General features: G+C 38.3%; 2 protein-coding genes across 2 annotated transcripts in view; one reads left to right on the forward strand and one right to left on the reverse strand.

The window, feature by feature from the left end:
• LOC101294372 overlaps window positions 1-2,633 on the reverse strand; it is a 5,002-nt gene extending 2,369 nt beyond the window's left edge. Inside the window, exons 1-3 of the mRNA XM_004300389.1 lie at window positions 1,420-2,633; window positions 509-1,242; window positions 331-420 (exon numbers count right to left, since the gene is read on the reverse strand). Coding sequence (XP_004300437.1) covers window positions 331-420; window positions 509-1,242; window positions 1,420-1,531 — 936 coding nt within the window. The 5' untranslated portion in view covers window positions 1,532-2,633. The remainder of the gene's footprint in view (window positions 1-330; window positions 421-508; window positions 1,243-1,419) is intronic.
• Window positions 2,634-7,314: 4,681 nt separating this feature from the next.
• On the forward strand, window positions 7,315-13,036 carry LOC101294665 (mitogen-activated protein kinase kinase kinase 1-like). The gene is made up of 9 exons (XM_004300390.1): window positions 7,315-8,441; window positions 9,120-9,204; window positions 9,360-9,422; window positions 9,973-10,130; window positions 10,336-10,408; window positions 10,514-10,573; window positions 11,901-12,011; window positions 12,107-12,359; window positions 12,525-13,036. The coding sequence occupies exons 1-8, from the start codon at window positions 7,432-7,434 to the stop codon at window positions 12,320-12,322; spliced, it is 1,776 nt and encodes a 591-aa protein (XP_004300438.1). The 5' UTR covers window positions 7,315-7,431; the 3' UTR covers window positions 12,323-12,359; window positions 12,525-13,036.
• Window positions 13,037-14,690: the final 1,654 nt, after the last annotated feature.

The following is a 14,690-nucleotide window of genomic DNA, read 5'->3' on the forward strand; positions in this document are numbered from 1 at the left end:
GNGGGCGGGGGGGGGGTGGGGAACGATATGTTTCAAGCTACGATGTCCGAGAGAAGAAATAAACATGCAACTAGTCTCTCAATGTAATGTCTTTGTATTGCTAACTCATTCCTAGACAAACAAACATAACATCAAGTGCCAAAGAGCCTGTATCACCCTTCCATGATTTATATAGGGGGATGTGAGGAAAACATAGTAAATGGATCCATCCCAACTACAACTAAAAACAAGAGTTTTTATTTATTTTTCTTTTAAAGGAATCAAATACAAGATATTAGAAGAGAAACGTTTAACACCCGTCAAACAACCTCATGCAGATAGTCCACTTACTGAAGATTTTGGCATTGAAGGTGTCACTGGTATTAATTGCCTCGACTGCTTGAGAGCCAATTCCTCAAGCCTTTGTGTCCTGATAGATAACTGCAAAAGAAAATGCTTTGTTAGATAAACAAATAGCACATTAATTGAATGGTTTAAATAGCACAAAACAAACAAACCTCTCGGTTACCTGAGGAACAGTGCGAGCTCTTGCTGGAGCTTGCACTAATGCTTCAGCCATATTAAGACCAGCCATTGCAACGGAAGCCCCAGACTCAGAAGTAGCAGCAACAGTGGGTTGAACCGAAAATGATCCTGAGCTACTGCTGCCAATTATAGCATTAGGCACCTCTGCCAAAGCTGATTTAAATTGCTCTCCCCCAATCAAAGCTGAATTGCCAACAGGCAGGCTCTGAACAGCTGAGGTAAACCCCGGAGATGGGACTCTTCCGATATCAGGCACGCCTTGCCTTTCTTCAGTTCCAAGTGAGGGAAAATCCTTATCAAATACAGCATTCGGACTACCAACTCCACCCCCAGAAAGCAGACCATTTCCATTGTTATGAATGCTGTTGCTACCACTTTTTGAGTCAATAGCAATTCTTCGGGACAAAGTTTCACTTTTATTCCTGGAACTCATAGACTGGGAACGTCGCAAAGCATCCTTATTGCTATACAAGCTCAGATGGTCAGGACAGTCACGGTCCCAAGGCTCTCCAAAATTTAATCTTTCTTTTTCCTTTTCACGGTCCTTATCACGGTGGCTTCTGCTAAAACTACTGTAGGCATGCTTTGCAGAACCATTGCTAGAACTCCTCCGGGGATTAGAGGAGGAGGAGCGTTCCAAATAAGAAGAGCGAGTGGGGTCAATGTCACTTGTGGTCTTTGTAGTTCTACTTCTTGAGTGATGAGCCGGCTGAACATCTACATAAGTATTACAGAACAGTCAAGAAACTTTGTGTTATACTAACAGATACAGAACTACCATAAATTCAACAGGTCCATTGTGACAGATGTCTCCACAATCCATAAATGAGTGTCTGTGTAACATAATTGCATGCAAACAAAGTATTAGGAACACAAAACATCAACAAAACGTACCTGAAGATGATGCAAAATGGTGGTGGGTTGAACTGCCACCCCCAGTAACACCGCCTGTATTTCTCAGCCATTGTGGAGCTAATGGGCCTAATGGGGGTTCACTTTTTTCCATAAGGAGCACTGAACATCATCAGCTATAACAACAGAAACACTTCTCACCTTCTTCCCCACCTCCGCCGTTTTCCCCCAAATTTAATAAACTTCAACAAAGAGAGTGAAGTTCCAACCACAACAAATTTCTCTTCTTCACAATCAACTGCCTTCAGCAAGTCAGTCCCACTACAAATGGATGGGTTATCCTAAGTCACAACAAAAATTTCCTCCACGAAACTTATGAAAAAAGTATCCACACAGTTGCTTCGACAGGGTATATTTGCTCCTCTACAATTCTAAAAACCTGGACAAGCCTTATTACTGCCAATAACTATATCTACCAACACCGCGGCTTATGCACCAATTAGAAACCAAGTTTCCACCCACTTACAAACCCGGGGCGGGCAATGCGATCACTTCTCTTATTAAAAAAAAAAGTGACACACAGAATAACCTGTCTACTCCTCCATCTTCGAATAAAAGATGGATTTGCAGGAGAAAAAACCGCACCACACTCACTCAGAGGACCCTCATCTCCAACCCCGAAACAACACGAAGAAGCAATAGCTCTGTAACTATGGCAACAACATCCAAAACCACCCCAATCAACCAACCAATCAACAACGCAAATATAAATAAAAACAAAAATAAAACCCTAGGCGACGGCGAAATCAGAGACTGAATGCGGCGAAAATAGAAACCCTAGAATCCTCCTCTTCTTCTTCTTCTTCTCTATTTCTGTGTGTAACTCTCACAAAATAGACCTAGGGGGATTTGCAGACCCCGAAATTAAAACAACGGAGATGGAAAAAGAGGAGAGGACTAACCCTAGGGCGCAGTGATTGCGATTAAGCCAAAACGGTAACCGTTTTGATAACCGCCTCTGACCTCAGTGTGTGTATTGAAAACCAATGGCGTTTTCGGAGGCGGAGAGCGAGAGAGAGAGAGTTTCAGAGTCACCGAAGCGACGAGGCGGCAGAGAGAGAGAGAGAAAGGCAACAAGGATTGGAATGAGGGACGAGGAGTCTGATGGAGTCTGGAAATTAATAGGGTTTTGTTTTCGGTTTTGCGAGAGAGAGATAGAATTGGGTTTCGGGTGAGAGAGAGAGAGGCAGAGAGGGTGTGTTTGTTAGTTTTAGACACTGCGGAACGAAACGTATGAAGAACAGCCTCTTCTCCTTTAGGTATCAAAATTTTAATTTCTTTTTTTCTTTTTAATTTTATCTAAATTATGTTTATCAATTTTCGTTTTAGCTATTACACACCTAGGACCAACCCACCTAAATTACTTAATGAAACACGAAAATGGCCATATGGGTTTTTATTTTGATTTATAGTTATTCGAGTCCGGGAGTGATTAATGTGGAAACTAACTATTAAGTATTTACCTATTGTGCTCATATCGTAGATGGATTTAAAAGTCTATGAAGATCTTTATTCGGGATTTATAGAGAAGGGGGACTAATTGTGATTTTCTGATCAACCCTTTCCATTAGGGAGTGAGATTATTATCTTTAAATTTTTCATGACTAGGAAATGAGAGATAAGATAAATTGTTAGAGATGTTAATTAAAAAGTGAGACATTGCAAAATGGTGTTATGTGATATGATCAACGGTGTTGATTTTAGTTGGTGACATAACGTCTCCCCCTATCATGGGTGTATAGTATTTATATACAAACATATGTTATCATGTGTGTATGTTATTGTCTTCTTTTTCTATTTTTAGCTTTGTATGTTTTATATTGTCAAAATGAATGTCAAACCTGATTTGATAATATTTCAACACTACACAAAGGAAATAATAGAAATAAAATTAGGGGAATGGACTAATGGATCACTAAAAATATTTTTTGATGTAAGTGGTATAATATCTTTTTTAGTAAGTAGAAGATTGTGAGTTTGACCATTGATAGACTAATTTTAGTATTTAAGTTTTTTATCTAAATAATAATTTTTAGATGTCAAGGAAGCATGACCACCTAAGCATGTGTCATTAATGTGAACAAAAACAAGTCTTACCAGTGAAGGAAGGTTTTTTTTGGTAATAACCAGTGAAGAAAGGTTAGCTATATGTAGAGAAGTACGAAGAGCGTAACAAAACACAACTTTACTCACCAATGCCTCAACATACTATGGCAAACTAACATTTGAGACTGTAGCATAGATACCTCTAACATAAGCAGTCAGCTTCCTTATCTCACACAATATTACCAATAGTTTCATTTTGGGTAGCTTGATCAAAAGCGATATCAAGTTATCAACATATTAACGTTTATCCAACATACATTTGAAACGTTCAACTTCAATTTTATGTTACTCTATTGTAGAATTTATGTTTCTTTGTACTTCGATATATTTTTTCCTTATAACATTTTTGTAATTGTTTTCTCGTCGCTATTATTGTTACTTAGGGCTTGACAATAACTTCATTCACCTAACTACCTTAGGAGTATTGGTTGATGAATGAATTGAATTGCATCGCCACAATGTCATACACTCTCATGACATGTTTATTTTGAATGGAAAAGTGTCATGAATAGGGGCCAATAACATGAATGGAAGAAATCATGAATGAACAACAAGTAGAATGGAGACCGAAATAATCGGGATGGAACAATATACCCCTTTGGGTATCAAGTTAACGTTTATTTAATTAGCACAGATTTAGTAAACACAATATCGTGGTGGAACAATATCACCCTTGGGTATCAAGTATGGACAAGATGGATACGACTATCATAGTAGCAAAGACACTGATAAACGGCGCTGTCAAGATTGATGCAAAGTTGGCGATGACAAAGATTTCGGAGGCCAAGATTGAATAGATAGATTGGGCTTGTGTAATGGTCAACAAGTGGATGTGTAATGGTCACTTGGCATAATTATCTTGTATCCTTATTGAAAGGAAAAGTTATCATTTGATGAAAAAAAGAAAAGAAAAAGGGCCGAGTCTTGTAGCGAAGACTTATAACCAAGCAGGGGGCTGGCATTAAAGTGATCAGAGAATAAGTGAGTATCTGCTCAATGAGGTGTGGGGTTATCTTGGTTTGTTCACTTTGGTGAAGTCGCACTAAGCACGCCCCAGATCCCTCGGGTTAGAAGGCCTCCACTCGAAAAAAATGGGTAGCAAACCAAAAAAAAAAAGAAAAAAAAGGAATCCATTCTTAATTGTGTTAGTCAAAGTGAAACACAAAACTGAGAGAAAAAAAAAGAGGGAGTGCATGATTCATAAATGTGAAGATGAGTTGCCATATGTCCTAACTCAAACTATGATCTACAATAGAATTAACTCAATTAAGGGGTAAAATTTAACTAAAGAGGTAACTAGATTTAGGACGTATCACGTGACTTTTCATATTTTACTTACGATCTACCTTAAATGACTCACACGTATTGTGTTTCGTAACTTAACTAACAATGAGTGTGCATCATACATAATGTAAAGACGAGTTGCTACATGTCCTGATGCACACTATGACCTACTATAGAATTAACTTCCCTAATGATAAGTGTGACGAAAACAAATGTGGGTACACTAATGTTAACATGTTACAACAAGTAGAACATATAGCAATTGCTCCAGAAACCCAAAAGAGATGTCAATCAGGAAGATCCGGCTCCTTCCTCGAAGCTCTAGCTTAAAGGGCAAGGAGGTTCTTTGAAATCTTTTTTTTTCTATTTCTCTTTTTGCATTTTCAGTTGTTTTTGTTTATTTTGGAACAATTGTTTTTGGTCCATGCTTTTCACATGGGGGAGCTTTTATTTTCTTGTTTTTAGTTTGTTAGAAACAATTGCCTATGATCTATTTGCTGATTATAGGCTCCTTATGAGCCGAAATTTGTAACGAAGATGCAACCCTCATACGAATCAGATGATCTTGCTTGTCCCCTGTACGCATGGTAATAGATCGATTCATATTATACTCTTTACTTTAGTATTAATGACAAAATTGTCTTTGAGTTCAAAAATGTCAAAGTCATGTATCAAATTCTTTTATATAAACAAAAGGTAGGCTTTATTATTATTATATTTTTTTTAGAGCAATGTAGTGCACTGTGAAAATATCACACCTTCTTTTTCTTTTTCTTCTTTGGGAAAGGATATCACACCTTTTTTTTGTGTGTTTAAATTAGGGTGTTTGACATTTATATGAAGACCGATGCAGCCACAGAAAAGTCCACCTCAAGGTAAGAATTGTAAGAAGCAACCATCACTAGTCAATAGAATCGGGTTGTCGAAAAACTGACCCTGATATTTTGCGAATTTCGACCTTTCCTGGAAATTGATTAAAAAAACAGCTAAGCATTTTGAAACTCTTTTATCTACACGATTCCTACAATGGTCCATGTCACTTGTATTTGTACATATTTTTGTCTCATGTGTTGGATTTTTGCGATATCCCAAACTATCATTCTCCAAAATAAAAAACAAACAAAAGAAAACCTTGGTGTTACTCTTTTGATTAGTCTGTTTTACATACGAAATATAGTCGCCTTCCTTATCTTCTAGCTTTAGGCCTTTAGCTAGCTGCCTGCAGCACCATTAATATATTTGAAAGAAGATGGATGCTCTTGAAGTTTAGGTTCACCTAAATGTAATTATGGTTATAAACTTTAATTAGTAGCCTAAATGTAATTATGATCATAAACTCTAGTGGTGATTGATTAATAAATACAATCATCCACTTTACATTTGCATATAGTTCAAGTTAATAATTAAAACTGTTTCACCAAAATAAGTTAATTAAATATTTTTGATTATATAATTCCTTTTTCAATTTTTTTTATCATACAAACTTCTTTTGAAGAAACCATACAAACTTTTAAGAGTGACAAAATTTTCACCAAAATTTGACAACTTGAATAGCACCTATGATCTTAAGTCAAGCTAGAGAGGTCGGAGATCTATTTCAAATAACTCCTGTCTGTAACAATAAAGAATGTCACAACAACGTAGCCCTTTCAAATATTGGTTAGGTCTTTCGATCGGTATTAGTTTATCAAGAGTTATATGTAAGTCTCACATATGAATGATTAAGATTGTACTGTATAGCTTACACACTGTATATACAAAGATAATGCACTCATGGACTCTCTCATACAATCTCATAAGTCATAACCTCATAGTCATTGATTACCAGTAATAAACATACAAGGACTTATGCACTTATGGACCGGAGCAGATTCTACGCATTAAGGTGCACTTGTACCATTAATATATAAGTCCTCAAATCGTCATGTGCAAATATCGAATGAAGACTAGTCACCTAAATTCTTTAATTTCATTTTCATTTTTGATCCGACCAAATTAAGCGCTTATAATAAAAGTATCTTTTATTCGACATCAGGTCATCACCTCTTGTGTTATAAACACTCAGAACTATTTTTTTAGGTTTCAATTTTGTTAACGGTATTAAAATACATGCATGATAATACGACGTGCATGACCAAATTAAAATATTACATATTAGTTACTCGGTCCACTTAGACTTTGATGCGTAGAGAATTTTCGCTCATTGACTTTCCAACAATCTTATAACCTCATAATTACTGATTACCAGTAATAAATATACAACGGTGGATTAATGCATCTGTACGTAGGACGTACGCTCAAGAATTTACACTCATCCTCAGACAAACACGAAAGGCTGAACAGAGAGCTGTCTTTCCCAGGTAGGGCCCCACCACCCCCAAACTGTCCACGTGGCACCGCGTTTTCCTTTTCTGTTCTTCCCCTCCGACGGCGTTTACCAGCCCCCAAAAAAGTCCCCTACACTCTTTCCCCTCGGTCCTCGTCTCTTCTCTTCCTCCCAAAAACCTTCCGATTTTCCCGGCCAAAAAATCGCGAGCAGCAGCTCCGTCGCGACTGAACCACACGCGCAGCCGGGGTAGACCCTTTAGATGGGTTTATCTCCCTATGCATCATTTACCGCGTTTCTTCTCTAGCAGCAGCAGCGGCAGCGGCAGCAGCAAGGGAGCTAAAGCTAGAGCTAAAGCTGAAGCTAAAGCAAGAGCTAAAGCTGAAGCCAAAGCCATGGATCCGAAGCGGCGGCCCAAATTGGAGCGGCGCAATGCGGTGAAGCACATTGACTACGACGCCTCTACTTCCTCCCCACACTCGCCGCGCCACACGCGCTCGCTCGACTTGACCGACCGGACCAGCTTCCGGGTCGAAGGAAACGGCGAGTTCGAGCGGATTTGCGCCAAGCTAGGGTTTTCCCCGGACGAGTTCGAGATACCCGAGGCGGCCTGGGAGGCCCGGAAGATCCGCTCCACCAACTCGGATGTTCTCCCCATGGCGAAATTCTACGGGATGGATAGTCCGAGACCCGACCCGGGTGACGAATCGGATGACGATAGGGTGGAGGAGCTGTGCGATAGAGTCAGGGATAGCGTTAGTGTTACGGTTGCCGACTCGACTCGGTCCGAATTGGCCGGGCCGAGCGGGTGTTGTAGTTCGAGTAGTAGTAGTTGTAGTGTTAGCGTCGGAATTAAGGGAGTGCGGCCGCCGGGGCTGAAGCCGCCGCCGTCGATGGCTAGGGTTCCGGTGATCGACGATGGATGCTCCACCTGGGATCTTTTGAGGGACTTCGCGCCGGAAGAGGATAGAGAGGCGTCGGACATGGTGCAGAGAAGGTTTCGTCCTCCTTCTTCTTCTTCTTCCGATGAAGAAGAAGAGGAGGAAGAAGAAGAAGAGGAGAATAATGTGGCGGTTGAGATTAGAGAGACGGTGGTGAACTCCGGCGGGTGTTCGTTTACTACTTCCAATGACGATGATTCTTCCAGTAGTACCACAGACCCTTCATACATTTCCCCAAATGGAAGGATTTCGCCGAATGGGAGGCCTAAGCTTGTTATCACTTCTTGGGAGAAGGGTGATCTTCTCGGCAGCGGCTCTTTCGGGTCTGTGTATGAAGGAATTTCTGAGTAAGTGCTGCTAAAAACTCATTCTAGCTGCTTAATTTATGAATGCTCGATCTTGCATATGTCTTAATTCTCATTATGTTGCATTGCTTGAAGTCGGAGTCATTCAATCTTGTATTCATATTGTTTTGCTAGTTCACGGATATCTCTACATTTAGGAATATGTGGATTGACTGTTAAACCACTACTGGGAAGGGTTGAAACTTCAATCTGTGTTGGAAAAAAGATGGAGCAATTCGTTTGTATTCGATTCCACTTTGTTCATTAAGGGGGAAAAGATAGGTTAAAGTGATAACCAGTATGTTAGGATGATTGTTGAAAAAATGAACCGTTGTAGTTTCAAAATTTAAGTTGTGTATTGTTTGAAAAGGAAAAGACCAGCTCTGGTTGGAGAAGAGGAAATTAGAACCTTCATACTCGAGCTAGGCTTGTTATGGGATTATTGAGTCTTTACGGTATCTCTTATCTTTAAATATGGGAGAAGGATTAGATGAAATCCTTGTTTCCTTATGAAGAATTTATAACTGTATTACAAAATGAATTTTTCTTTGTTTCTGATGCCCTAATATACTGACAAGATGTTCTCATATGAATGTCTATTAAAAGAGTGGTTCCATGTTTGTATCTTTTCTTTATCTGTGATATCCAATCTTTATTGAATATGATTTTGCTATCTTTCAGTGGCGGATGCTTCATTGCTGTCAAGGAAGTTTCCTTGCTTGATCAAGGAACCCTGGGGAGGCAAAGAGTTTCTCAACTTGAACAGGTAACAATGGCTTGGATTTCATTTTATGTCCTGAAATAGTATGTCTCTTATATCAAGTAATTGATACAGTAATTGTATACCAGTAGGGTCTATCTTGATTTTTGTATCTTGCTGAGATACTCTCTTCTCATTGTCTGTTTTTGTTTTTCTTCCAGGAGATTGCTCTTCTGAGTCAGTTTGAACATGAGAACATAGTTCAGTACCATGGCACACAAAAGGTACCCATTATTCTATAGTCTATACACATGGATAATTGTTTAGCTATGCTATGAACTTTCCTATAATTGTAAGTACTCATGGAGGTTCAAACTTCTGTTCATGATATAAAATTGGTACTTGCAACAGATTCAGGTCATGATATGCAGAGGCGTTATTTTTACATTTATTTGACATGACATTGATACCTTTGATGCTGGTCTGCACATTTTTTTAAGTACAGACCAGAGTATGAAACTGGTATTTTTTGCCTTTATTTCGCTGTATTTATTTTATGCAGTTAATATCTTTGTTTAATTTCTTTTTTCCCATCTACGAACTGACTGTAGATAAATGTAAACATGCTGTCTACACTGTTATGCATTATTGGGGTTACCTTATCATCTAGTGTCCATATTATTTGATACTTCTGTTTGAGTCCAAAAGTATGAAGAATTCATAACATCAATACCAGTAGGTTTATTTGTTATGAAGCAGTTAAGCCATTTATTAGTTCAGCATTAATTTTTCATAGCTCTTATACCAATTATATTTTCTGAATCGTCTTTGCAGGATGAATCAAAGCTTTATATCTTTCTGGAGCTGGTAACCAAAGGCTCCCTTCAAAAGCTGTATCAGACATACCATCTGATAGATTCGCATGTCTCTGTATACACTAGACAGATCTTGCAAGGTCTGAAGTATCTTCATGACCGAAATGTGATTCACAGGTAACTCCCCTGACATATGTATATATATTATGGTTTTGGCTTTATTGTTCTCAGAAGATTGTGAAATCCCACCAATGAGCCATATTCATGTGAGGATTCATTCCAAAAGTGAGAAAACAAAGTGGCGCACCATCACAATTTCTGATCATCCTTCATCTTGTAATTTGGGTATACCTATTCTCATCTTTCTGTGTCTTCCATTCAGGGACATTAAATGCGCAAATATTTTGGTGCATGCTAATGGATCTGTGAAGCTTGCAGACTTTGGATTGGCAAAGGTTTGTCTTTCATTCCCCAAAACAATTGTATTTTGTTGTTTTCAGTAGTTTGCACAAGGTTGTGAATTATTTCTCCTTATACTGTGTTATGTGTCCTCTTACCAGATTACCAACATGAACGACATAAAATCTTCCAAAGGAACTGCATACTGGATGGCCCCTGAGGTTTGCCTCTGCACTTTTGAATTAGAATTGTGTATTAGTTTGCGTATTTTTATTTGAAAACGTATTATGTTGAATGCTTATGAGCTCTCTCATTGGAGGATATACCTGTAAATCCTGTAATACTTCCAAATCGATCACTCATTCTTGTTCTACCACCCATCGACTGAGAGTGATTCTTTTAGGATGACTTTCATGAACTATACTTGCTTCTCGATCTCTGACAGAATTGTTGTTAGTTGCTTTGGGTAGGTTGTTGGATTTTGAATATACCATTTATTAGAAAGAGTGGATATTGGTCAACAAATGGCCAGGGGAATCAGTAAGGTGCTATATTTTGTATATTCTATTTCTACCATAAGATAAAAACAAATTTGAACTACAAGAAGATAGGAAGTGTAAACCGTGCAGTGTAAAGACATGTAATAAGTAGTCTATCTGATTTTACCATAAGTAACTTGGTTTATGGTTCTAATCCGGACTTTACAACCATTTTTAATTATGATTCAGTATATGTAGTGGTGGTGGCCCTTGGGTTAAAGTTTACCTTTCTGTGTATGTTGTTCTCCTGATATATGATTTTTGCAGAAAGGGCCACCTATAAAGTGATGTGGTTGGTAGGCTTATTTCAGATGTGTACATGTTTATTTGTATATAGTCACAAATCACAATCAAGAGAAGGAGAGGGAGATGAGAAAAGTGAAAAGGAGAGCAAGGATGATGCATAAAACTAAAACTATAAACTTATTAAATCTATTTTTAGTTTTTAAGAGAACTGTAATGCAGCTTCTCTCGATTTCCTTCTTTGTCCTCTTCTTTTTGTTCTCCCTTCCCAACACCATTTGAAAGAATTTGTGTTAAGTTCATAAAGCAATTTTGATAGTTAACCGTTCTAGTTAAGATGGTCATTTCAGAATCAACAGTTCCTTTAGTTCTTTATGCTTGTGGCAATGATTGCTCAGTTTGGTACTTGGAGATTGTTTGTTGGCACGAAAAATCTTTTGTATCATGTGTATGAACCTGTCTCATAGCTTTTTCTCCAGGCCTGATAGCTTTATAGGCTGATGGATATTTGTGATTGATGGGGGCGGGGTTTTGTTTGTAGGTATCCTGCAATCTGAATCTTACCAGCTTCTATTTTTCCTTTGTATTGATATGAATTATCTTTTTCTAGCATTTAAGTGATGTCTTGACTTTTGCAACTTTGAAAAGCTGCAAGATGTACATGACCAGTTTTTTGACCAAGAGGTCGCTTGTGACTATTCTATCATGTAGATGTAGTACGTTGTCCACTTTTTTGGGAATTCTTAACCAAGCTATTATTGTGCAGGTTGTTAATCGTATGAGTCAAGGTTATGGCCTTCCAGCTGATATATGGAGTCTTGGATGTACTGTGTTGGAGATGTTAACCGGGCTGGTTCCATACTCGAATCTCGAATGGGTTTGTGCCATTTTCATTACTCTTTATGTTTCAGGATGACTAGACTATACATTTCTTCAATTGTTTGGATAACATTTTCTCTTCTGTTTAAACAGATGCAGGCATTATGGAAGATTGGAAAGGGGGAGCCCCCTCTGGTTCCTGATTCTCTTTCAAAAGAGGCACAAGATTTCATCCGTCTATGCCTACAAGTCAAGCCAGATAATCGTCCCACTGCGGCTCAGCTTTTAAGACATCCTTTTGTAAATAAGTCCTTTCCTCCCACACCTTCTGGATCAGTATCTCCTTACAATCAGCGCAGACAGAGTTAAAAAGATTTATTCAGCTACAAGTTGTGAAGGTAGCAAGGTAAATTATACTGATTTTCACTGCTAAATATTGCTCATATCCGCACTACGACTCCTATGAAAGCGATGAAAAAAAAAAAAACAATATGTTCACCTATCAAAAGAAGAAAAATAAATGCATACTTCCACTGCCTTTCATTTCTCATATCTTTGCTTTCGATACCAGCTCTATTCGACCCAAAGAAGACCCAAAGAAGCAAGACAACAACTCATCAGGGTTAAAAAAATCTTTTCTGGTGTACGGTGTTCAGCTATCAAATATTGGCTTACACTGGTAGAGTGCATGCTTGTTACAACTTCAGTGATTTTCAATCCCGACGTGGGATCTGTCACTTTAGACGAACAACAAGAATGATTTTGTCCCTTTGTGCATGCGATGAAATCATCGTGCATGTGGAGCAAATCCTGCTAATTATTTCACCATCATTTCTGTTGTAGATATATGATTTTGACTTTGGATTAGTGTTTACCCCTTTGTTCCCCTCCAAGGGAAGTGCTATGTACACACTCAAGTGAGTGTTTGGTGGGTAAGAGATAGTATTGGCAAGTTGTGGTAGATAGTTTTGTAGTATTGGAAAGTAATTCCGATTTGTATATATCCGTAATCTGTTACTGACAGTGTCGTAATTGGTATGTGCATTTCTTTTTATGGCCGTTGATCAATAGAGTGCATTCATGAATGTATGTTCCTTATGCATAACACTTACGGATCTTGATTTTTGTTTCTTCATGATAGAGAAATTATGAAATGCTATCAAAGATGCTATACTGCAGGTTAAGAACAAGCTTGTTAAAATGCGTTGATTCTGGCTTCAAAAGATTTAAAATGAACGGAATAAGCCTAATAAGAAAAAAGAAAGACCATGCTCGTGTGTTTCCTATCCCAATGTAATGTAGTCGTTGTCCTCGCCATTGCGTATCGGTTCAGGAGGGGATGGTAGATCAAGTTCGAAGGTGCTTGACTCGCTATTGCGTATCAGTTCAGGAGTGGATGGTACATTATGTTCGGAGGGGCTTGACTGTTAAATTTTATCCATAAATTGTTGCAATGCAAAACCATATTAGTTTGACATACTATTCAATTAAGAGTAAATGCCTTAATGATACTAATTTTAAAGATTTATTACCCACATCAATGATAATCTTTTCCCAATGCCCATCTCAATTATTCATAAGAAAAAGACATTTATACCCACTGTTCTATTCCCACCACTTATCTCCTTTCTTATCTTCTTTCCCGATCACTTCTCACTCATCTCTTATCTCTCCTCTCTCTTCCTCTCTCTCACCTCGACGAACTTCCATGGTGGAAGACAGCGTCGCCACCGACGCCCTCGAGCAAGGAGCATCGGCACTACACCGTCACCATCTTCCTTGACGACCGGGCCTCTCGCTTGCAACGATCTCTGGATTCATCTTTTCGGTGAACACCATCGGAAACGGCACCTCCGACCCGACCAGCTCACCGTCGACCGTCATGTAAACCTCCCGGTAAGCTCTGTTTCCTCTTCCGGTGGTCAAATTGTTCATCGTGATGTACAGATTTAGTGGATTCAGATTTGCTTGGAAGGGAAATCCGATTGACTTTCGATTCTGAACCAGAATTCTCGGTCGTCGGCGTTGGAGATCAGGACGATCAAATTGGCAGGCTCCTCAGGAACAATCCTCAATTTTCGTGTGATTTGTATTTTCGTATGATTTGAATCTCCATGATCCTCAAGTTTCAACCGCAAATGTGATTTGAATTTGGAATCATTTGGTTTCTTACCAAGGATGTATGTTTGAATAGTTTCGGATTGAATAGTATGAGTTCATTGGTTTTACTAATTTACTACCCCCAGTAAATTTTGTTTTTTTGTAATTAAGTTGATTTTTCCTTTGTTTTATTATGTATTATGGCATTTGGAGATACTGTTTACAAGTTAACTGCTCCCATTAGAAGTTTACTAGGGGTAGTAAACTTTAGTAAAAATTTAACTACCCCCAGTAAACTTTATTTTTTCGCATCTAAGTTGATTTTTCTCCATTTTAATGTGTATTATGGCATTTGTAGATACCGTTTTGCAAATTTACTATCTTCAGTAGAAGTTTACTAGGGGTAGTAAATTTAAGTAAAAGTTTACTACCCTCAGTAAACTTTATTTTTTGCATCTAAGTTGATTTTTCTCCTTTTAATGTGAATTATGGCATTGGAGCTACTGTTTTGCAAGTTTACTACCCCAGTAAAAGTTTACTAGGGGTAGTAACTTCATTTTTCGCATCTAAGTTGATTTTTCTCCTTTTCAATGTGAATTATGGCATTGGAGCTACTGTTTTGCAAGTTTACTACCCC

The sequence above is a fragment of the Fragaria vesca genome, linkage group LG5 (genome assembly GCF_000184155.1).
Source record: "Fragaria vesca subsp. vesca linkage group LG5, FraVesHawaii_1.0, whole genome shotgun sequence".
NCBI classification, from domain to species: Eukaryota; Viridiplantae; Streptophyta; class Magnoliopsida; order Rosales; family Rosaceae; genus Fragaria; species Fragaria vesca.